This window comes from Antechinus flavipes, chromosome 1 (genome assembly GCF_016432865.1).
Source record: "Antechinus flavipes isolate AdamAnt ecotype Samford, QLD, Australia chromosome 1, AdamAnt_v2, whole genome shotgun sequence".
Taxonomy (NCBI): domain Eukaryota; kingdom Metazoa; phylum Chordata; class Mammalia; order Dasyuromorphia; family Dasyuridae; genus Antechinus; species Antechinus flavipes.
The window spans coordinates 326,552,609-326,578,171 of NC_067398.1; the positions used below are offsets into that span (position 1 = coordinate 326,552,609).

The following is a 25,563-nucleotide window of genomic DNA, read 5'->3' on the forward strand; positions in this document are numbered from 1 at the left end:
AGAAGAGGAAAAATGAGAGGGTAGAAAGATATAGAAATATGGGTTAGCTAGGTAACAGAGTACATAAGAGTGCCAGAGAACTGGAGTCGGGAAGACTCATCTTCCTGAGCTCAAATCTGGCCTCAGAAACACTTCTTACCATTGTGACCCTGAGCAAGTCACTTCATCTTGTTTGCCTTAGTTTTCTCATTTATAAAACAATTGGAGAAAGAAATGGCAAACCAGTCTAATATCTTGACAAGAAAACCCTAAAATAGAGTCAGAAAGAGTAAGACATGACTGAAAATGACTCAACTACAACAAAATAAACATATAGTCAAATAAAATCAGAAGACAGGAATTAATAAAATCCTAAAGGAAAAAGAGCAATTTTTTTGTCCAAAAAAAAAAAAAAAAAAAAAAAAAGGAATCAGAATTGAGGAGAAAAGAGGCTACCTTTTTTTTTTTAAGGTCAAAGAAAAATAACTGAAGGAATGAGAAATACTCTGCTTATAGGAAAGGGGGAGGGAATCATAACTTGAAAAAATAAAAATTTTAAAGACAGTTGAAGGAAAATATAAATCTAACTCTTATAACTTAAAATGTGAATGAATTAAATAATCCAATGAGATGAAAAAGAAGAGACAAGATCAGACATGAAAACAAAATTCTATAATTTGTTGCTTACAAAAAACACATTTTACTATCAGACAAAGCAAAAATAAACATTCAAAACCTTAAAAAAGATATAATAAACAAGGAAAACTGAATTATGCTAAAAGGAACCATAGAAAACAAATCAATATCAATAATAAATTTAGATATTCCAAATGACTAAAAGATACATCTGAGCTTCAAGAGAACAGGACTTCTTGAATAAACTATATTGTTTATTACAATACTGACAGGAGACGCTGCTATCCCTCTTTCAGTTTTGGGTAGATGTTAACAGAAAGATTAAACAAAAGGGAAAATATGGCGTTAAATAAATTTCAGGAGAAACCAGAGTTAAAAAGGCTTTAGCATCTTCTAAATGAAACAGCAAAAGAACTTACATATTTCCCTGCACCACATAGAACTTTCACAAAAATTGACTATGTACTAGGTAACAGAGATTTTGCAAGTAAATATAAAAAGGCAGAAATGATCAACACATCCTTTGCAGACCATAATGCAATTAAGAACAGAAATTGATTCAAAAACCACAAACAAATGACACAGACCCAAATGGAGATTTAACAATGAAATCTTAAACGAGTGGCAAAAACAAAACAAAACAAAAAAACAAAAAATCAAAGCATAGAAATTAATAGTTATGTAAAAAAATATAATGATGAAACAACATACCACAATTTCTGGGATGTAGCTAAAGCAGTCCTCAGGGATAAAATCATATCCTCATAAATTGTACATTAATAAAATAGAAAAAGAAAAGATTAATAAACTGAATATGCATATAAAATTAGAGAATCAACAAATAAACCTAAAATAAATACAAAAGACATTAAAAATCTGAGGGGAAATAAATAAACTGGAAACAAAAAAAAAACCCATAGGAATAATAAAATTAAAAACTTTTTTTTTGAAAAGAAGAATAAATCTGATGAACACTTTGCTAATCTGATTAAAAAGAGCAAAAAATCAAATCAACACAATAGCAAACAAGGGGAAATTATAGCAAAACCAGAAGAAATAAAACAAATAATTAGCACATATTATGTACAGTTAATATGCTAACAAAATTAAGAACACAAAAAAGAATACCTCCAAACATATATATTATCCAAATTATCAAAAAACCAGACAGAAATCTTAAGTAACCCAATCTTGGGAAAAGAAATATATCTAGTTATAAAGGAACTACCAAAGGGGGCAAGGAGAGACAACCCTAGCTCTGCTGTCTTCAAAGGACAATCTTACCAAATTTTTAAAGAACAATTAGTACTTCAAAAATTAAGAATCCTGTCAGAATCCTTCTACGAAACAAATACTGTCCTGACACCTAAACCAAGGAAAGAAAATACATAAACAGAAAACTACAAGCCAATATCATTAATAAACATTGATTCCATTTTTTTAATTCAGTTTAATAATGATTTATCCAAGAAATCATTCATGATTAACTGGGATTTATATCAAGATTATAAGCAGCAATAAAACAAAGGAAAATTCCATTCCAAATAACTACAAAATGCATAAAATATCTGGGGATCAATCTTCCAAAGTACACAAAAGACTTGTATAGATTAAATTACATAGTACTCCTTAAAGAATTAAAGAACAAACTAAGTAGCTACAGAAATGTTCAGTATTCATGGCTAGGCCATACCAACATAATAAAAATGATAATACTACCAAAATTAATTTACTCTTTAATGCTATATAAGGTTGCAGGCTGGATTATCATAATGTCCACTGTCCTAGAGAAGACAGGAGCGAGAGCCTACTCCTTTATGCTCTGGTACCATACAAATCCTAATCTTATTAGAACAAATCAAAATGCTCTTATTACCATCTGCTAGAAATGTGTCAGTGCAGATGGCACTTACAATTAAAATGAGCAAACTATGAATATGAATGGAATGGACTGAAGACATAAATGCACATATATTATATGTCAATGCTATATTGAAAAAAACAAATCTCACCAGTTACAAACTGGATCCTAATATTGCTGTCAACAGTATTCTCAGTTCCAAATCATATAACACACTACTGACCTGGCATAGGACAATCATTAAGAAAAAATATTGCACTCAGATGACTCAGTGGATAGAGCACCAACCCTGAAGTCAAGAAGACCTGAATTCAAATCTGACCTCAGATACTTAACACTTACTAGATGTTGTGGGACCCTGGGAAAGTCACTTAACCCCAACTTTCACTTATTGCAAATTCTAGAAATTATACCTAATAATGAAAAAGATGACAAAAAACACCAAAGTCTCAAATTATTTTGAAAAGGAATGGCCAGTTAAGACTAATTCAAAAACTTTTTGAGTGAAAACCTGAATCTAACTATCAATTTACATCCCAATAGAGTAATTTGAGAAAGCTATCATCTGACATAAACATCATGCATTCTTCTGCAGAACTTGATATAAAAGCATAAAAACATTCCAGGACCTGCACAAAGTAACAAATGTAACTAATTTTGCCACAGTAAAAATCACAGAAGATGGAGGTAACAAGCTAGATATAGATCTAGAGACATTGAACATATAATAGAAAAAGCAATTTGAGAAAGTTATTGAAGAAACATTTACCAAAAAGCAATGGAATATCCCATCAACAGGTACCTAGCTAATGGTCACAATAAAGAACCTAAACTTCATATGGCCGAACTCAAAGAAACATGAGGAAAGGAATTTGGAATATATAAGTATACCAGAAATTCTAGATTCCTTTAATCAGCCATTGAAAGCCAAAATGAAAAGGCTGAGGCAATATAAGCAGTCAAAGCAGCATGAAGAATAAAATAAACATTTCAACACCAATCGAAAGTTTTGCCCCAGAGGTTTGAAAAGCAATGAAATCAAAGGCAACAGAAAGGAGGATGTGGAAATTTTCTGGTCATCTATATAATTAAAGAGCTCTATACAATAAAAGATCAAATTGACTTTAACAAGACATAGAGAGCTTGCAAATATACTACAATGAATGACAAAACAGTCACATCAAGGAAGGGAACTCCTTTGATAAAACTAATTTCATGGCAAAATTAGAAATCAGCCAGATCAAAAAGTTTTGGCTCAAATACTTTGTAGTGATATCTGAATTACTAGCAAGGCCCAAATAATTTATTCTTAAGAGAAGGAATTATTTATTGCCAAAGAATGATAAAATTGACGATCTCTTTAAATACAGGTGATGTATGTGTTAATGTACGTTATACAAAGCATTTGGTTTGTAGCTTAGGAAAAAAATCTATAGGTATTCACAAGAAAATAATATATTATATAAGGCAAAAAAGAAAAAAAAAAGGAGTGTGCCAAATAGTCCCTAGGATAGAGAGAGCAATTATTATTGATTTGACAATAATGAATAAGCTGTCACAAACTCCCAAAACATATAAAACATAACAGTGTAATAGTAAAGACTGTTAAACAGGTAACTGCTACTAGAGTCTTTAAAATATATTAATGCCTTTGAAATTACTGAGATCTAAGAGTAGAATTAAAAGCTCCAATGTCATGAACAAGAACCCTATGAATTCAAACAGATATCAGCAAAGAAGTATTCGATAAATAGCTTAGTTATAGGGATCTGTTTATGGAAAGGGAGGGATTTATGATAGCAATTCAGGACTGGGTCATTGCAATCAGAAATTACAAAAGGATCTCATTATTCTTAATGAGCCTAGACTTAGTGATCAGCATACATTGTATGAAAATTATACAACAGGTCAGCATAGGCTATAAAAAATCAGCAACTACTGCCTAATGAGACATGACCAGGTGACTAGAATTAGATATTAAGAGGTTTCTTTTTTTCCCCCACAGACTGACAATTGACAAATCCTTAAACTACATGCAAAGACCAAAATATTCTTAAGAACCTTAACAATAAACTATGCTAGAACAGGACTATGATTACAATGCAAACTACTGCCCACAAATGCTCAACTATGTTTTCATTCAGTGTCAACACACCAAAAATACTCCTAATATCCAAACTACACAAAACAAAAAAGCTTTCAAAATCATCTTATGTGAACAGAATGAGGAGGTACATATGATTCTTACCATGTTTTCTGCTCTAAGAATTTATATTGATGATGCTTTCAGCAAGACTAGAGATGGGATAAACCATTTACAAGTACTAAAAAGCCATTATTTTATCCATCTATACAGTAGTTCACAGAACAATAAATCTAAAAAAATAATGCTAGAGGGAGCAGCTAATTAATGCTGTGGATAGAGCACCAGCCCTGAAATAAGAAGGACCTGAGTTCAAATCTGACCTCAGACACTTAATACTTCCTGGCTGTGTGATCCTGGGCACTGAATCCACAGAAAGAAAATGAAATAATTGTAGTTAAAATTTATAATGTCACTCTGCATCTATTAATTTTGGATAAGCCTGGGTAAGAGATCTGTCCTTGGTGCCAGGTCCTCTTCCTTCCATACAAAGTTATCTTCAGTCCCTTTGATCCTTATTACCTTCTCTGTAAAATAGAAATAATATTCACGCTAGCTACCTTGTTAATGTTGTCATGAGAAATAAGACAAAACCACTTTGTAACCCCAGAATGCTTCACAAAAATAAGTTATTGAAATCAGGAATTAAGATTTCAGTATATTGAGTCTGAAGTTGCTTCTATGTATGACCAAGTTGGATATAAACAATCTTATGTATTCCTTTTATTTTATTAAATAACTTTTTATTGACAGAACCCATGCCAGGGTAATTTTTTCCCTCCCTCCACCCCCTCCCCCAGAACTGTCTGCATCCTTAGACCATTTATCAATTTACAAATGACTCTTCTTTCTGTAAATTTGAATCTGTTCCTTATATATCCTGGAAATAAAACCTTAATCCTTTTCTTTCTAATTTTAGCTTTATTAGATTTGTGCAAAAAAAAAAAAATTAGCTTCATGTAATCAGGATGATCTATTTTATAATCACAATTCTCTACTCCTTTTTTGGTAATAAACTTTTTTCCTATCTATAGATCTGATCTTTCTAACAAAGTATGATGTGTTGACCTCAATCTATTTTTTAATAACACTGCTGTATCCTTTTCCCAACAATTTTTGTCAATAGTGAGTTCTCATCCCAATAGCTGGGGTCTTTGCATTTATCAAATACTAATGTTTGCTTCTGGGTATTTTGCACCTAATCAGTTCCACTAGTTAAATTTCTCTATTTTTAAGGAATACTAAATAGTTTTGAGAATTACTGTTTTGTAATATAGTTCGAGATTTGGCACTGCTTAGCCTGGTTTATTCCCCTTTCTTTTCATTGTTTCTCAAGACCCTTGATGATCTTTTTTTTCCCCTCCTCTATATGAATTTAATTATTTTTTTCTAGTTTTAGAAAGTAGTCTGTTGTTAGGATGATTGGTATAGCGCTGAATAAGCAAATACATTTAAGCAATATCATCATTTTTATTGTATTGGTTTGGTCTATTGTATTGATATTGGTCAAACAAACAATATCCATGAGCAACTAATATTTTCCCAATTATTTAGATTTGTCTTTCTGTAAACAGTTATTTGCAGTTCACATAATCTTCTGCTATGGGCAGACAGTTCTCAAGAAAGAAAACTAGGCTATTTATAATCATTTGAAAAAAATTGCTCCAAACCATTGGTTGGTTGGTTGGTGCCCTTCCTTCTTGAAGAGGAACAAAATGACATCACTATGTTAAAAATTGAGTTGCAGTGTGTCTGACTGTGTGGTTGATTAGATCAAACTGAGCTTGGAGTGCTCTGCCACAGGTCAGACACAAATAGTCCATATGAACTTTTGGGGTAGCTTCTCTAATTTTGAGCATCTCATATTTTTTGGGGGGTTACTTCAATTCTGCTTTGCTCACAGAGCCCAGCCTCTTCTCTGAAGAGGCTACCCCATGCTGGGAGTTCTTGTGCCAGTGTCTCCCATGTCTTATAATTGATTCTGAAGTTCTTAAAAGAGACCTTGAGAGTGTCCGTGTATTGCTTTTCTGACCACTATGTGAGCACCAGCCCTGTGTGAGTTCTCCATAAAGTAATTTTTTTTGGCAAGTGTACATATGATATTTGAATAATGTGGCCAGCCCAACAGTCGTGCTCCAAACCATTACTAACTAAATAAATGCAAATTAAAGCAATTTTGCAGCTCCACTTCCCACCTATCAGAAGAACAAAGGTGACAAAACATAGAAAATGCCAAATGTTGAAAGGTTTATGGGAAAACAGTTAATTTGATGCCTACTAGTAGACTTATAAGTGGATATAACCATTCTAGAATGCAATTTAGAATTATGCACAAAAGTTATTTAAGCAGTACATGCCCTTTCATACAGTTAGAGCATTGTTAGGCCTATCCTCAAGAGATCAAAGAAAAAAGAAAAGATCCTTTATGTACAATAACATTTACAGCAGTTCTTTTTTTGTGATGGCAAAAAAACTAAAAACTAATGAGACGTAGAAAAGTTGAGAAATAGCTGAATAAATTGCGATATATGAATATAACAGAATATACTTATGCTATAAGAAACAAGCAAAGAGATGATTGCAAAGACATGGAAAAATAATATTAACTTATTCAAAGTGAAGTAAGCAAAAATAGAAACATAATGTATATACTATCTTAATATTTTTAAAATGAATCATTTTAAGGAATTTTATAACTAATGGGATTGGGTAGAACTCAAACAATTTACATAATTATAACACTGTAAAAAGAACTTAGTAAACTTGTCAAAATTATAGTCTATATAATGACTATTCATGATTCCAGAAGACCAATGATAAAAGATGTTATCATTACAAAGAGATGAGAAATTATTAGTAAAATGTATATTAGCAAAAAAAATTATTAACAAAATGATAAGAAATCTTTAGGATTTCTGGATTTCAGATTCAGTTATGAACATATTAAAAATATTCACTGCCCCAAATACTTTGTTATTATTATAGCCTGAAAAATTTACATTTAATGAAGTAAATTATATTCAAAATAATCAATTCTAAAAAGTTTTCCTCCAAAGTAGAAGCTTGCCATTTCACTCAGTCTGCCAATCTATATCCAGCTGCCAACTCCAACAACTTCTGGGTTAAAAATGTGCCTTTAGAGATTTTTCCTTGTTACTTGTCTTATCAAAGGAAGGTTTGTCAGCCATCATTTTTGCCATCCAGAATCAAATCCTCTTCCTAAGATAAAGTATTTATTCTTTGCTTTTTTTTTCCTGTTAAGAGTAACAACCCTACCTTTACTGCCCACATTTTCCTTTAGGCTCAAACTATATTAAAATCTCCGAGAAGGCAGAAGAAATCAATATGACAAAGCTTAATTAACTTCAGACAAGCAAAATGAATGACTTTTTGCTATTGTAGCAAAAAGTCAGTATAAAAGTTTTTGTTGTAGTGTTAACTAAACACTAGAAGCTTTTTAAGATAAATTTTGCCTTTATTACTGATATATAAATTTTCCCATTTATTGTTCTACACAACTTCCTATATACAGCAAATTTCCTGTAAAAAACACACGAGGTGTGAATAGTTAACACACATACACACACACACACACACACACCCTGGACCAAATAATTTTCCAACTGGTGAAACTTAAGGCAGTTGTGAAGATCATAAGAATTAGAACTGGAAATGACTTTAGAAATGAATCAATCTAACCCACTTAACCCATTTTACATTTAAAGAAACTCAAGTTCAGAGGGGTTAAAAGACTACAAGGTCATATGGATAGAAAATGAGAGAACTCAACTCATCTTTTAATTCCAAACTTACTGCTTTGTGAATAATAACAACAGCTCACATTCACATAGGGCTTTAATATTTGGCAAAAACTTTACAATGAAATAGCTTATCTTGGAAGACAAACCTGTGCTCTAATTTTCTTTTCAGGTTATCAAGCTTTAAGACATTGAGATAATTAAATTTTATGTGAAAGAAAGAATTCTTTTATAAAAGAAAAGTATAAATAGAATTTGAATCAGCAAAGAAAACTAAGAGTTCAATGAGAGCAGGAATTATCTTTAAGACATCCCTGACCAATGACTTCTTGGTCTCTATTCAAAGATTCTTAGAGATAAGAGGCAGATTTTGCTTTTAGACATTTCTAATCATGAAGAAATTTTTCTTTAAATCCAATTAAAATCTGCCTTACTGCAACTTCCATAAATTGTATCTTGTTCCCTTTTCTGAAGCTAAGCAAAATGAATTTATTTCTTCCTTCCACATGACAGTCTTTAAAATATTTTAATTTACCTGTTATTTCCTTTTTCCCAAAAATTTTCTCACTCTTAATTTAAGCCAAACATCCCTAGTTCTTTGAACAAAATTTTTAATTCTCTCACCTTTCCGGTTTATTCTCCAAGAACAACTATCACATAAAAGAAAAATTCAATGAAAGTGGGCAGAGGGTGGAATTAACCACTGAATTAACAAAACATCACTATTGCAATATAGAATATCTGGAAAAATGAACATTTTAAATTCAAACTCAACATTTTGATTTCTGTCAACAATAAGGAAAGGCTCAAATACTTACGATAAATCCTTGAAATCTGGAAAGACATACATGTGCCTGAAGCTGTCAATGGCTATTACAGGGCAATCTGCTGGTGTTTTTTGTATATGCAGAAGTGGATGTCTAAATTTATCACAATCAGCATGTAAAAAGTTTATTGTACCTTAAAAAGGAATAGTATTTGGAGAAGATAAGAATTATTTGGCATATTACTAAAATGTTAAAAGTAACATGATAATTCAAATACAAGCCATTTGTCTAAAATGAGAATTCTTTGAAAGAAAAAAACTGAAGTAGATCATGAAAAACAGCTACATAAAATTATCTCAAATTACATATGTATATAAGCGAAAATTGGAGTCTAAGCAAGGAAGGTATTATAGGGAACATGGAGTGGGTCAGGAGCTGCCCTAAAGTCTTAGAAATGGCAAACGGGCACTCTCGACAACTTTACTGGCACATTTGAGAGGCTAAAGGAAAAGTTGAATGAGGACTGGAATGAGTGGGTACCAGAGCCTCTCATCGACATGAAGTAAAACATGAGACAATAGCCTATATGAGTTTTTGTATAAGTCAGATTGGGGGGTAAGTGTGCGGGTGTAATAGATAAAATATTGGACTCTGGATTAGGTAAGTTTAATTTTGAATCCTGCCGTAAGACACTTACTAGCTACATAACCTCTGATTACTTCAATTTTGTCATTGTTAAAACAAGGATAACAACATCAATCTACCAGAGTTGTTGCGAGAATAAAATGAGATAACATATGTAAAATGCTTTGCAAATTTTCAAGCATTAATGTTGACTATTATTATATACTTGAACAAAAGACACCGAAATGTAAAATCAATATCCTTGAGTTATTTAAAGTAATCTAGGAATTATAAAAACTAAGAATTGCACCTCTTTTCCAATGTACCTCTTAAAGCAGTAAATATTTTACTTTTAAAAGTGAAATTTATATTTTATCAAATTTATTTAAGAGATTATAATTTGAAGTTTACAGTTCAAGTCCATTTTTCTGATAATCTATTCTGCAGATTATCCAACTGTCCTATAAACAGAGTCCCAATTCATTTATCTACATGGGAACCATCATCGTCTAATCAGAAATTTTATCTTTATATTACATTTGGTAGTCAATCTAACTCAGCTTATTAGGCAATTATTATGTTTATTGCACTGCCATATTCTTAATTCATTTTGTCTCTATAGTTTTCTAATTACAGACTTCCTGATACTTCAAGATACACAATAATTTGAAAACTTCTTTTTGTGTAAAAATATATTCTATTCGCTGACCAGACAGTTCTTAGTTACATGACTGAGGAACTTTAATTAAAAAAAAAAAAAAAGGAACTAAAAAGAGGTCATTTGAGGTCTAGAGGAAAAGTATCTAAATTTGTCACTTTCTCTCCTAAATTTGCTGCTTCCCTCAGCTATTTGATCTATGACATACTAATGACTCGAAGCTCAAATCAAAGAAATCTATGCAATAGAGCTAATCATGGCACTTTTGTGCCTAATGTTCTTCAGTGGGCCGAGGACCCTTGACTTACTATATAAATATAAACTTATTAGCCTGGTATTCAGAATCTTATACAATCTGTTTTCAAATTATCTTATCAGCCATATTTCAGTAGGAATGAATACCAATTATCCCTATATTTTAATGCCCCAATCCAAACTAGACTTTACACAGCAATCCGAATCTCCCCAAGCTTCTTTCTACCTTCATCCTCTGAGATGTCCCCCCAAGGCTAGAACAGGACCCCACCCCACCTCCTAGCACCTTTCTTTTCCTTTGCAGCTCACCTCAAGTTTTACTTTTTTCATAATTCTTACTGCCACAAGTGATCCTTCTCTTCTTTGACTTTCTCAAGTCATTTTCATTTCAGTTCTCCTCTTCGTTTTATCATTTTCTAACTTGTGTAACATTATTTGTATATAACTTTTCCCCTTATTAGATTATAAGTTCCTTAATGGAAAAGACAGCATTGTTTTTTATCTTTTGTGTGCCTAGTTCCTGGTTCAGAACCTTTTACACAACGCATAAATAAAAAGTCTGTTGAACTGAATTGAATTGTCAAGAGAATCAATGCTTTTTATTTCCTCTGTTAATATTCCCCTGTATTTGCTTGCTAAATTATGACTTGGCTACATCTCTAAAATTATTGATTAGATTTTCACATGTAGGTTCCATACCAAACATTTTTAAGTATACTTGAAAAGATAGCAAAGAGAAAAGAGAAACTGGTTAACCTACCTTTTTCACTTATTAACTGTCGGGCTACTTCATTTTGGAATACATCTAAACTCACTGTATCCTCTTTCATGTGGAAAAGTATGAGAAAAGGCAGTCCTTCTTCTGTCAATTCCTGTATATAATGAAAATTATTATAGCTTTTCATTTAGTTCCAGTTATATTCTAGAATTTAGTAGAATAGAAATATTTTTAAAACAACCCAACAAAAGCAGCATGCAACAACACAAAAATCTGATGGGAAAACAGTCTAAATATAAATATTGATAGCATTACTCTTAAAGCAAGAAGGTCCTAAGTATAAACAAAACAACTATTTTTCATCTCTGACTTCTAAGAATTATAAGAATGATAGACTGGGGCAGCTAGATGCCACAGTAGATAGAGCACCAACCCTGAAATCAGAAGACCTGAGTTCAAATCCGATCTCACACACTTAACATTTCCTGGCTTTGTGAGCCTGGGCAAGTCACTTAATCCCAATTGCCTCAGGAAAAAAAAAAAAAAAAGACAGACTAAGTCCAAATCATGGTCCATCAAATTCAATAATCTTTGCAGGTAGCACCAAGAGATATTCTGCAAGGTACTATTATTGTCTTAAGAGACATAGCCCTAAACATTCTTGACTTCCTTTCATTCTTTATCAATCTATACATTATTTTTGAATCTATCTTCATCCAAGTTATTTCTCTTTCTACTCCTATATTTTGAGATTCAATGACCATAAATAAAGATGGCAAGAACATTAGGGGTTAGAAAACTTACATTTTGCCAAAGATTAGTTGAATAATTTTGGACATAACATTCAACTCTGGCTGTTTCTCTATTTCTAAAGTGAAAAGGATTAGACTCAAAGATCTTAAATGCCCTTTTCAAGTGAAAAAATTATATGATTCTATGTTTATCCTATGCATACCCTTCTTACTTCTTTAGATTTCAATCATATCTCTTGTCAATTTTCATCTTTTATTGATTTTTTAAATGACTTAGTAATCTTGAAAGACCAGTCAGTATTAGATGGTTTTATTTTGTATTTTGGTGTCTGGAGATAGTTATAGATTCCATTTAAAAGTAGACTTGTACATTACTGGAAAAAAATTGCTTATTTCAGATAGCTGCAAGATTTGAACAACTGTTTTTAATCAATCAAGAACTTCTCCCCTATTCAATTCAATCAGTAAATGTTCCTTGAGCAGCTCTATGTACCCAACAGTACAGAAATTATAGATTAATATAAAATATGGTCCTTATCTTTAGGGAATTTATAATCTAATTAGGGATGTGACACTAACTGATAAAATAACTAAAATAAAACTAGATGACAAGATATACTATAACTGAATATTAATACACTGGAATTCTGGAAAAAAGTGAGATTTATATGATTTAGAGTAATTAGTCAAGGCCTTGTTGCAGAGACTAACCTGATCTAAGACTTGAAAGATGAATATGATGCAGACAAAGAGAAAAAGAAGAGAGGAAGAAAATTTTCTAAGTGGACGGGGATCAAAAACTACAAGCAGAAAGGCATAGGTATAAAGAGCAATAAAAAACATACATAATCCAGGGTCCTTTCTATCATTTTTGGAAGCTATGAAGACTTGTTGGTCAAAATCAAACAGCTTCTAAATATCAGACGTCAGATCTGAACCCATATTTTCCTGACTCCAAATTTAGTACCTGAGATATTTCCTGACAGCATGCCCAGTACTAAATGCACTATTATTCAATCTACCTCTCTATATATGTAATATATCTATAATATATACCTAAAACATAGCTAAACATATCTAAAAATAGATACATATATATCTTTCTTCTTTTGTCAGGATCTGTGGTGTCAGTGGTATGGAGAATTCTCAGCATGGAATCCAATGAAAGTCAGCAACTATTTAGTCTCAGAGAGCTGTGTCTATACTACTAAAAGGTAAAATAATTTCTCTTCCCTCTCTCCATCTCCCCCCTTCCCTTCCTCTCCCTTCTTTTCCTTTCCTTTCCTTCGTCCATCTCTCTGTCTCTCTGAAAGAAAGTATCAGCTGACACTTACTTATTGGTCCTTTTTGGATTAGGAAATCAGTGTCTTAATCTACTGGTACTAGATTCTTTGGCTCAAATATAACTATTTGGAGAGGCCTCTCTATTATATAACTAAATATACTCCTAGCAGGCTAGATAAATCAACCAATGTGGGTTAGTTTGCACAGGAAAGGAAGAAGATATGCTAAGACAATGATATGTAAGACAGGATTCTAATAAGTTTATATTCAAAATAGATGAGTACAAAAGATGTACAGATGTGTAAAAAAGCAAGGGTACAGATACTTAACCAAGAGCAAACACAGACTAGTACCATTTATTTGTAAAAATAGCATCACAAAAACTAAAACTCAAAATGAGCACAATCTTATGGAAAATGTTGAAAATAATAAAATGAGCTTTAAAGTATATTTTCCAACAAGAAAAGGAAAAAAAGGAAGGAATAAGCCTATTGGTTAAACTGGTGACATTATGTTAATGGACAGCAAAAAAATAAAAAAGTAAAAATAAAGCTGCTTAACTCTCATTTTGGTTCTATCTTCTCTGTAAAAAAAAGAATAATGCAAGGAGTAAAACAAATATAGTTAAAAGTTAACTACAGCCAATGACTGATGAGGGTATAGGGAGAGAACATTTAGCAACTATAAGTTCAAATCTCTTAGTGTGGACAAATTAGGCTGCAGGATGATCAAATAACTCAAAGATGTGAAATAAAAACCAACTGGGGTAATCTGTAAACTATAAGACTATGAAGGGTGTGTTATAAGACTGATGGATAATTTCCTCAACTCTTTTTTTTTTTTTTAAGGGGAAAGAAGGTAGATTTCTGCCAGCTACGATGAAGCAAATAAAGTCAAACTCAGGCTAAATTCTAGAAATCCTGAACATATGGCTTGTCAGCACATAAGAAGATAAGTGAAGATCATCAGGATTCTAGAATTCACTAAAAATAAATTATGCCAAACCAAGTTTATTCCTGATTATGATACATTTAATGGATTCTTAACGGTCTGAATTAAATTGAATGCTATAGATGACCCCTATCTAGATTCAGCAAGGCTAGGTTTTTTTAAAATCTCTTATAATACTCTTGTGGATAAGTATGAAAAAAAAAATGTGGGCACTGTACATTTATATAGTTTAATGACAGAGTCCAAAGAGAATTTAATGAATCTTTGCCCACCTGATAGAAGGTCTCTAGTTCCATAAATCTTTGGTGTTCAATTCTGTCCTGATCACTATTGTAATCAAGGGATTGCATATCTTTCCAATTGGAGAAGGCACAAAGCAAAGAATACTAATATACTGGATGACAGAATCAGAATCCAAAAGACCCATGATAATATAAATTCCTAAATTCAAGTTAAAAAAAAAAAAAACAAACAACTTCAAGCATAGGATGGTGGAGATTAAAGATAAAAATGCTTAGGGTCCTAACTGACTGAAAGCAAAACCTGATTCAACCACATGATGTGAATACAATTCCTGTCCTCTGCTTGCCAGACCACAGCTGAAACATATATTTCAGTTCTGGGTGACACATTTTAAGAGGGACCATGAAAAACTGGAAGGTGTGCAAGAAAAATAAAGCAATAAAAGTGAAGGGATCTGTTAAGTGAAACAAATTTGAGGATGGAAAGAGACAAATTCTTGGAAGTCATCAGGTTGAACCCAAGAAAGTTCAGGGGATGCTAGAATGTGAGTATACAGGCTGACTATGTTTGATTCATTTCAAGAAGTCATCTCTGAATTAAGAAATGACACTTCTAACTGTCTGTTAAGTTTTTGAGGATAGTGCGTGATAGGTTTCTGATCCTAGCAAATCCTTCAGGTTAAAATGGAGTAGCTGAGTCTTGGTGGAAGCTTTTCATCAGGAACAATGTTACCAGAGTTTGGGGTTGTTGTAAGACTCAAATGATAGCTCACATAAAGAATTTTGTAAATCTTAAAGCAATATATAAATTCAAGTTATTATTATTATATTGGAGCAGTAAAATAAGAAAAGTTGGAAATTAGACATATGCTCTATGTATGAGAAATGGCAAGAAAAATTTCAGGATGTGAAAGCAATGTAATAATATCCAATAAGGAATGATAGATAGGATGAATTCAGTAAAAATGGGAAGGCATTTATAAGTGATACAGGTTAAAGAATAAAAACAACATTAAAAGCAATGTGTTTGTCATTGAATTTTGCAATAAAGTCATTTTCAAATGTACCTGTGCATTCCTTGCACTGAGAAAATATCTCCCATCATCTCTGCTTGTCCAAATCTTGCCCATCCTATGAGCTGTAGCTCAAATGTCATCCCAAATAAGCAATGGGTTGTTTATGAAATGCCTACTACACTAGGAAATGTTGAAAACAAATCAGTTTATCCTCAGGGAGCTTACAACTTAGGAAGGAAAGACAATGTGTATATTTTAGATATAAACAAAATAACTTGTTGGGGGTTGGGGATGAGATGAGGTTGAAGGCTTTAGCAGCTGGGGGTGTTGAAGAAGATGATATGAGTGAATTGAGTGATCCTTGAAGGACGCTAGAAATGATTCTAAGAGGCAGAGGCCCAGAGAGGAGAGATGGAGTGCCTGCTTGAAGGAAGAAGCAGAAGGTTGGACCACAGAATGAGTGAGTAATGAATAATAAGTCTAGAAAGGTAGAACGGGGCCAGGTTGTAAAAGACTTTAAATGCCAGAAAGAGGAGTTTAAATTTTATCTGACACATAAATAGATTTTTAGTAAAAAAGGAGAGGGAACTAGTCAGACCCATACTTTAGGAAAATCACTGTTACACAGAGACAAGGCCCCAGAAAGAAGCTAATTAGGATACTATTATGATCAGAGATCATAAGGTCACAGGTGATGCGTGCTAGTGCTTCATCCCTGATATGATCATTTCTGATATTTTTTGAGATTCACAATCTTCTGTCATTTTCTTGCATGAGATTTAATAAATGAGTCTATATTCCAAATTATTCCAAGACTTGCTCTTGGTTTCCATGTCTTTTCTCTCAATAAAGTGAAAACTCTTTGTTGACTAAGGAGTTTTTTAAGGTTCTTTGACTTTCTTGAATAACTGCTTTATAATAATTAAACTTCTATAGAAAAAAATTGTCCATTAATAAGCACTCACTAAATGCCTATTATGAGCCAAGCATTATGCTAAATAATGGAGACACAAAGTAAAGAAACAGCTCCATGATAAAAGTCTTAGTGGAATACATACTTTTATCTACCTTCCTTCCCTGCCCCTTCCAATTTACGCAGCTTACTTAAATAGGCCAGCTCAATCTAACATCATATTTTGGCAAATGAAAACTTTAATGTTAAAAGAAAATGCTAGGACCCTACTTCTTCAGGGTATTGATGTTCATGACAATAAAGAATAACAAAATAATTATATGAGCAACAGAGATACACAAGAGGTACAAAGGATATATATAGGAACAGCATGATTGCTTTTTCATGCAGATCTTGTAATTGTGGTTGTTTTTTTTTTATTCTTTTTACTCTGCTATGTGTTCCTTGCCAATGGGGAGACTAAGAAAGGTCTGACTTGTGATAATTTTTTAGTATGAAAAACTTTAACAAGCAAAGAGACAAGAAAAAACTTTATAAAATGTATCAATTGTCCATAAAGATTACTAAGTTTAAAATCTTTTGCATGAACAAAATTAGTGTATCAAGAAATATGAAGTATGTATGGGGAAGAAGGGGGGTGATATCCAAAGACAGATGTTAGTCTAATGGATATAAAAGTATTTACAAAAAGACTTTTTATAGTAGCAAAGAACTAAAAGTAAAGTGAACTCCCATTGATTGGAGGAAGAGTTGAATAAACTCTTCAAACTCTGTGGAAGATGAATGCAATAGAATATTACACTCCACTGCTTTAAGAAAAAAAGGAATTTGGAAAATTTAGAAAAAATGAAGAGATCATATTTACTGATGCAGAGGGAAATAAGTAGAATCAGGAGGCCATATATAATGTTCTAAATAACATAAAAGACAATAATATTTAAAGTCACATTAGAATAACAATCAGTACAGCCACAAGTCTTGACAAGATTTTTTTTTTAATTAAAGATTTTTGTTTTCAAAATATATGCATGGATAATTTTCAACATGATTCATCCTTGGCAAAACCTTGTGTTCCAAGTTTTTTCCCTCCCTTTTCCCTAGCCCCTCCCCTACGCGACAAGTTAAATGTGCAATTCTTATGTACATATTTCCACAAATATCATGCTATATGAGAAAAATCAAAAAAAAAAAAAAAAGGAAAAAAGGAAAAAATGAAAAAGAAAAGAAAATGCAAGCAAACAACAACAAAAAGAGTAAAAATACTATATTGTGATCTATATTCAGTTCCCACAGTCCTTTCTCTGGGTGTAGATGGCTCTCTTCATCACAAGACCACTGGACCTGGCCTACATCATTTCACTGAAGAGAGCCATGTCCATCAAAATTGATCATCATATAATCTTGCTGTTGCTGTGTATAATGATCTGGTTCTGCTCATTTCACTTAGCATCAGTTCATGTGTTGACTTAAGAAGATTAATGAAGAACAACACTTACTTCATAATTGGCAGAAAAGATAGTAGCATATACATGTAGAATAACACACATTTTCAGATATGGTTAAGACACATCTGTTTGTTTTGCCTAATTATATTTCCTTCTTAACAAGGAGAAGTTATGAAGTTATCAAGGAATAACTAAAGGGCATTAATACAACTTTTCTTCATCTTTCTTTAAAAAAAAAAAAAAAAAAGATTCTTGCCAGGAAAGAGCTGTGGTTCAAATTTTTGTCTACTGCATTTCACAATTAGGAGTTCTAAGGCATTTTGAAAAATGCCATTATATTGTACAAAAAAAAATCACAGCACAGTCAATATAACTTGAAATGTTGTGATAATTAACCTTTCATCTTTAGAAATATTAATCACAATATATGGGAATTTCTTTCTTTTCTTTTCTTTTCTTTTTTTTGCAACACTAGCTTATTCAAACAGAACCAAAAAATAGTATGAAGAAATAGAGAAATTCAAACCAAAACTTTAAACCAAAGTTACTATAAACTTATGATAATTGTTGCGGAAAAACCACACTGAAAATGCTCCATGACAATATAACAAAAATTAAACAACAACCATCAGTTTCACATATTGCAAATTAAGATTTTAAAATTCTACTTAATAGTTTTTGATTAATGCTAAAAATGCTAACATGATGTTAATAGTATACTGTACAAAAAGTCCAGAATAAAATATTTATTCTTCCCTTAAACGGATCACATTATCCACTCTGACATTCTTTACAAAACCTGAAATATAGTAGACACTAAAATACTGAGGATTATAATTTAATTTGTACAGAAATTCTGTAAAGTACTGTGCTTCTGAGACACTGAATATATGTATAGGATAATCATTCAACTTTGTCCAACAGTATTTAAAACAAATTTTAAAGATTTTTTAAAAATTCTTAATCATACTTTTATAATTTTATCTCTGATGTGAGAATCTGTTATAGAGAGCAGCTGCTAGAAATAAATCCAAAATCAAGAACAATTATCTCAAAAATCTCAGGATACATCAAACATATCTAAATTGTCTTCATCTCCCACTACTCCCATATTTTTACATGTTTTTTTCCCCTTATGGAAGCAAGCAGATAGAAAAATAATGGTATATCACTATCTTCAGATACAAATGAGGAAACTGAGAGATGGTGATAGTGATTTATTATTACTTATTCTGCTATTAGTTTATATGATCCTTAAGCTGAGTTGACAGTATACTCAGATTTCTTAAGTCTTAGCAAGTGCTCTTTCTTCTATATTGAAGAATAATAAGAAAATATCATCCTTATATAGGTGAAGGAGGTGAAAGATCCACTGATTGATATCACAGGATCAGGACAAAGATCCTACTTCTGACGCTTACCTGTGCAACTCTAGACAAATCATTTAGCTTCATCTAGACCAAACTATGATTAATGGAACTGAGTAAGAGAAGGGTTGCTAAATGTTTAAAAATTACGTTTTGATATAATCATAATAAAACTAAAGCATTTAGATATAGAATCACAGAATCTTAAAACATCTAGTCTAATCCATATCTGAACAAGAACTGAACTACCTGAGAGGGGATAATCCAGCCATTGCTTGTTTTGTTGGGGCTTAGGGAAGAAGGCTAAATAAATCAGGCCCATGAAATGCTCCATTATTCATAATTATAGTAACATCAGCAGGAACCTTCATTTCACAGTTGCTCAACAACCTTTTCACTAATCTTAAAGTGACTTCTTGTCATGTTCCCCATAGCTCCAAGTTAGAATTCGGTTCCATATTTCTTTTCTCTTCATAGTTTCAATCACTACTCATACACTCATCTCCTACTTCATTGAGACTATCAAGGCCATCTGACATGGCCTAGCTCAAAAAAAATCTCAATCTATTTTCTATTCCTTCATTCTCACTTGAAGAAAAGGTATCTTTAATTTTTTCAGATCAATGTCTCTTTTTATGCCCCTTTCTAAATTTGTCTTTATAATATTGTCAACATGCAAGCTATTTTTTTGTTCAACTCACTTCACTCTGCATCAGTCCAAACAAGTCTTCTCAGATTTTTGAAACTATTCCTCTCATCATTTTTTAAATAGCTTTTTATTTTTCCAAATACATGCAAAGATAGTTTTCAACATTCACCTTTGCAAAATCTTGTACTCCAAATTTTTCTCCCTCCCTTTTCCCATCCTCTCCTATATACAGCAAGCAATCCAATATAGAATAAACATGTGCAATTTTTGTAAACATATTTCTCTATATATTTTAGAAACTCATCATTTCTTAAAGCAAAATAGTATTCCATCATATTTATATTCTAAAATTTGGTTAGTCATTCCCATATGACATACACTCTCAATTCCCATTCTTTGTATGCACAAAAACAAATCTATCGCCTCTAATTTTTTTGGTACAGCTTCAGTTAGAATTTGTTTTACTCAGAACTAGTCTCTTCCTTGATCTATTTTACTCTTTACTTTCACTTTTCCCTTTCCTCCCCATTTGTCTATTAACTGAAAGAATTCCCTGAAATTCTTTCAGGATTCAATTTTGTACATTCTTTCTTCCTTTGACCAATTCAGATGAGTGTGAAATTCAAGTGTCATCCACCACCCTCCATCCTTTTCTCCTCATTTTTATGGATTTCTACTTGCACACACCAATAATGTGATATCATTTTTTCTTTTACCTTTCTCTTCCTTCCCTTACCCGAGTACTTCTCCTCCTTTTCCCTTTTGTTAAAATCATCAAGATATAAGAGAACCACTCCCAGGACTTCTAATTAGGCTCCCTCTATGATCCTTAATAATTATAGGGTCTTGAGAGGAGATGCACATCATTTTTCCACGTTAGAATATACATAGTATAGCCTTGTTTCAACTCTTATGATTATTCATTCACATTTACCTTTTTATGTTTCTCAATCCCTGTTTTTGCTCTTCAAAAGCTCTATCCAGCACTGGTCTTTTCATCAGGAATGCTTGTAAGTCTTCCACTTCATTAAAGATCCATTTTTCCCCTGTAGGATTACATTGTTTTAATAGATAAATTATTCTTGGCCATAAGTATATCCATTGTCTTCTGGAATATCATATTCCAAGCATACTCTGATCCTTTGTAGTTGAGGCTTCTACATTATGTATAATCCTGATTGTGGCTCCTCAGGACTTAAAATTCTTTCTTTTTGGATGCTTGAAGTATGTTTTCTTTGTCCTAGAAGCTTTGGATTTTGACTATATATGTTCCTGGAAGTTTTCATTTTGGGGTTTCTTTCAGTCTTCTGAAAGTGGATTCTTGCTATTTGAGTTTTGATTCTAGAGATCCAGTAAGTTTTCTTTTTTTAATCATTATTATTTCTTGAAATATGATGTCTAATCTCTTGTTTTTAATATAACTTTCAAGTAATCCAATGATTCTTAAATTATTTCCTCTTGATATGTTTTCCAAGTCAGTTGTTTTTGCTATGAAACCTTAAGTTTTCTTTTCTTTTTTTTTTTTTTTTACTTTGTTTTACAATATTTCTTATTGTTATGTGGAATCATTAACTTCTATCTGGTCCATTTTAGTTTTCAGTAAGTTGTTGATTGGGTGAGATTTTTTATCTATTGTGACAGTTTCTAATTCCCTTTCCAATTCTTCCAAAACTCTCATTTTTTCCCCCATTTTCAATTTTTCTCTAGTTCTCTTATTAAAATATCTTAAATCTTAAAAAACAAATCTTTTTGTTTCATCTCTTTCAGGAAGCTTAGTTGAATTTGTGCTCCTTTGAGGCTATGCTTGTTAGACGTTTTGAAGTCATTCTCTTCTTCTGGGTTTGTATTTTAAGCATTTCAGGATTCTTTTTTTCCTTTTTATTTTTTGTCCACTCTTCCAGCCTACTTCATTTATTTTAGGATCAGGCTCCACTTATTTCTCTAAGGAATGTCTGGGCTGTTCCTGCTTTTGATTTCTTGGAGATACTGAGTGTTGTATTTATTATTCCAGTCTTTCAGGAACAGCTCAAGAAAGAATCTATAAACTTGCAATGTTCCCAAAGTGTCTGACCCAGAGCACATTCTGGTCCCTACACCCAAGTTTTATAAGTTCCTAATGTGAGTTTGGGCCTGAGCAAGATGGGCCTGTGGACTTGCCTCCTTTTTGAAGTTTCAGAAAACTGTTTCTGGACTCAGTCACTATTAGTTGGAAAGATTAGTTGAATGTAACTGAACTGTGTAAACTTTTCTTTTGTCTGGGATTCCCTCTTATTTATTTCTCTTCAGGCTTCAGACTGGGCTAGAAGATCCTTTTCACCTCCAGGGAATCTGCTACCTGATTTGAATTAAAGCCTTACTGAGGATAGAGCTCTAGGCCTGTTTGCATTGATGATTTTACACCACCGCTCCAAGGAGCCCAGAAATTGTGATTGCTGAGTAGCTCTGAGAAACACAAATGTACACCCCACTATGCTGGACCCAGGGCTTCTTCTAGCCTTTGACACAGCCTTTCTCTGCTCTCGAATGTTCTGTGCCTGGCACGCTCCTAGCCAGATCTTTATCCTGAATATCCACACACTTTTTTTTTATCTCCCTATTTTGATGTGGGCTGAAAAAAATTAATCTGCAATTTGTTCTTGGATTTCCCAAACAGGATTAGTGTTACATTTTCTAAATCTGTTTGAAGGAGTTAGTAGGGAAGGGAGAAGAACAACAATTGTTTTGTTCTTCCTTATACTCAACATCTTGGCCCACACATCCTTTTAGATCCCTTTTCAGGATACCACTTCTATATTGTAACTAACAACCAAAAAGGTTTCTACTATGTGCCAGGCACTGAGGATATAAATATGAACATATGACATAAGGAATATTCATTCTAATGGGAGAAATAGTCACATAAGAAAATATATACAGCATAAACATAAAGTTAATAAACAAAAATATATGTACAAAATAGTTAAATACAAGATAATTCAGGAAGAAGTAGCAATTGAGGGAAATCAGAAAGATTTGCTGAAGATGGTGTTTGAGCTGCATTTTAAAGGAATACATAAAGTGAAGGTAAAGAAATAATGGATGCTAAGCATTAGAGATCATGAGATCAAAGTTATAAAAGATAGAAGACTAGATCACAAAGAGGGAGGGTGAGCATTGTACAAAAGTACTAAATTGGTGTCAAGTTGTATGGAGCTTTAAAATTTAAACAGAACTATGTATATTTTATTCTAGAAGCAATCAGAGTCACTGGAGTTTACGGAACAATGGAATCAATTGGCCAGATTTGCCCTTCAAGAAAACTGCATTAGTTATAGTAATTTTGAACTATTCAATTGTGATAGGAGACAGAATCTCAGGGCAAACACTAGAAATGGATATATAGTTCTGGGAGTTATCTCCATAGAAATAGTACTCCATGGGGTAAACGAATGATTCCAAGACAAGGGAGGAGGGGCCAGGGAACACCTGCATGCTAAGGAGTTAGAGAGGATGAGCCAGCAAAAGTCATTGAGAAAAAGTAGCAAACAAGTGAACTGGGGAAAAATAATGTTATGAAAGCCAAGAGAGGAAAGAGTTTTGAACAGGACATTTGGTCAACTGTTAAATACATCAGATAGCTCAAGAAGAATGAAAGCTAAAAAAAAAGATCATTAATAACTTAGCGAGGAGTTTCAGTTGCATTTTTAGAATGACAGAAGACTGCAAACAGCTAAAGAGTGAATGAGAAGAGAGGAAGAAGAGGTAATGTGTAGATAACCTTTTTAGAGAATTTGATTAAAAAGAGATATAGAACTACTAGTCTGAAAGGATTCACAGAATTTACTGAAGGTTTTTTAATGATGGGGAAGAGATGGGAAGAGTAACAAAAGACCCAATATATAGAAAATGGATAAAGATTCAAGAAAAAAATTGAATGACTGAAGATATAATCTGCTGAAGATCACAGGAAGAGTGAGGACTAATTTCTTTTTTAAAAATTCATAATACCTTTCTATTTTTCAAAATATATGCAAAGATAGTTTTCAACATTTAGCCTTGCAAAACCTTGTGCACCAATCTTTTCTCCTTTCCTCCCCCCTAGAAATAACCCAATGTACATTAAACATGTACAATTCTTCTAAATATATTTCCACATTTATTATGCTGCACAAGAAAAATCAGATAAAAAAGGAAGAAAAAAATGAGAGAAAAAAAACAAACAACAAAAAAGGTGATCCACATTCAATGCCCATAGCTCTCACTCTGGATGCAGATGGCTTCCTCCATCACCAAGTCTTTTGGAATTGGCCTGAATCACTTCATTATTGAAAAGAGCCAAGTCCATCACATTGTTCACTGCAACAAGATTATGTGATATTATCACATAATCTTGTTGCAGTGAACAATGTTCATTTGGTATTACTCATTGCACTTAGTTATCAGTTCACGTTAAGTCTACCCCAGGCCTTTTTGAAATTATCCTGCTGATACAAATTCCTTTTCTGCCAAATTAATCTTCCCAAATACATTTGTTAAATAATAATTTCCTTTTCCTAAAGATTTATCAAATTCATATTTTAATATATTGTTGGCTCATGTACTCTATTTCATTAATTTATTTGTCTAGTACCATACAGTTTTGATGACAATTCTCATTTCAAGTCTGGGAATATAAAACCTTACCCCTTCACTGGCATTTCTTTTCAGTATGCCTCTTAATATTCTTGCCAAATTATTTTCCCATATAAATTTCATTATGATTTTGTTTAATTCCATTAAGAAGCTTCTTTGTATTTTAATTGATACTACATTAAATCATGAAAGGGATAGGGATTCGATTTGTGATTTCATTAGCAAAGGGAATTTTTGGGTGAAGACACTCCTTGAAAGTGAAGGGCAAACAACACCTTCTCTGCAATTTATAGTCTTTTAGAGAATTTCCTAAAGCACTAACAGGTTAAATTTTTTGTTCAGTCAGTTAAGTGTCATAAGACTGACCTAAAGTCAAGTCTTCAATGTCAGCTTTCTCTCCAATATAACAAGTTTCTCATTGCATTAAATATATAAGTTAATTTGAGGGTTTTTTTTAACTTTATTAAAATGAAGCATTCATAAATTCTGAATATCTTGTTTATACTGGTGCCTAGACTTCCATATCTCACTTCTAAACCCTTTGAAATTTCATTCCATTTCTACTACTCTATTAAATCTACTCCCTCAAAGGTTAAAGACCCAATCTTCAAATGAATATTAAAGGTAAAACAGACCTTAGGGAATTTTTATTTCAATCTGTTAAATGAGATACTGAGGTCCTCAACAAAAAAGTACTTTGTCTTAGGTGATAGATAATAAAAGGTAGAAGCAGGACTCAAATCCAGACCTTCTGAAAACAGGCAGAATTTAAGGCCCAGGGCAATTTCATTTTTGTCTCTGTGATTTGCACATGTTATATATAGTAGGTACTTAGTAAGTGCTTGAATTCTATAATACCATATTAGCCAATTAACTGCTTTTCTTGACCTCCTTGGATCTTTATATCTACCCCACTGTCCTGATATTTCTCCTT

General features: G+C 32.4%; 1 protein-coding gene across 1 annotated transcript in view; it reads right to left on the reverse strand.

The window, feature by feature from the left end:
* Positions 1 to 25,563, reverse strand: part of ERP44 (endoplasmic reticulum protein 44) — a 117,301-nt gene that overhangs the window by 16,918 nt on the left and 74,820 nt on the right. Inside the window, exons 9-10 of the mRNA XM_051966801.1 lie at positions 11,442 to 11,553; positions 9,196 to 9,337 (exon numbers count right to left, since the gene is read on the reverse strand). Coding sequence (XP_051822761.1) covers positions 9,196 to 9,337; positions 11,442 to 11,553 — 254 coding nt within the window. The remainder of the gene's footprint in view (positions 1 to 9,195; positions 9,338 to 11,441; positions 11,554 to 25,563) is intronic.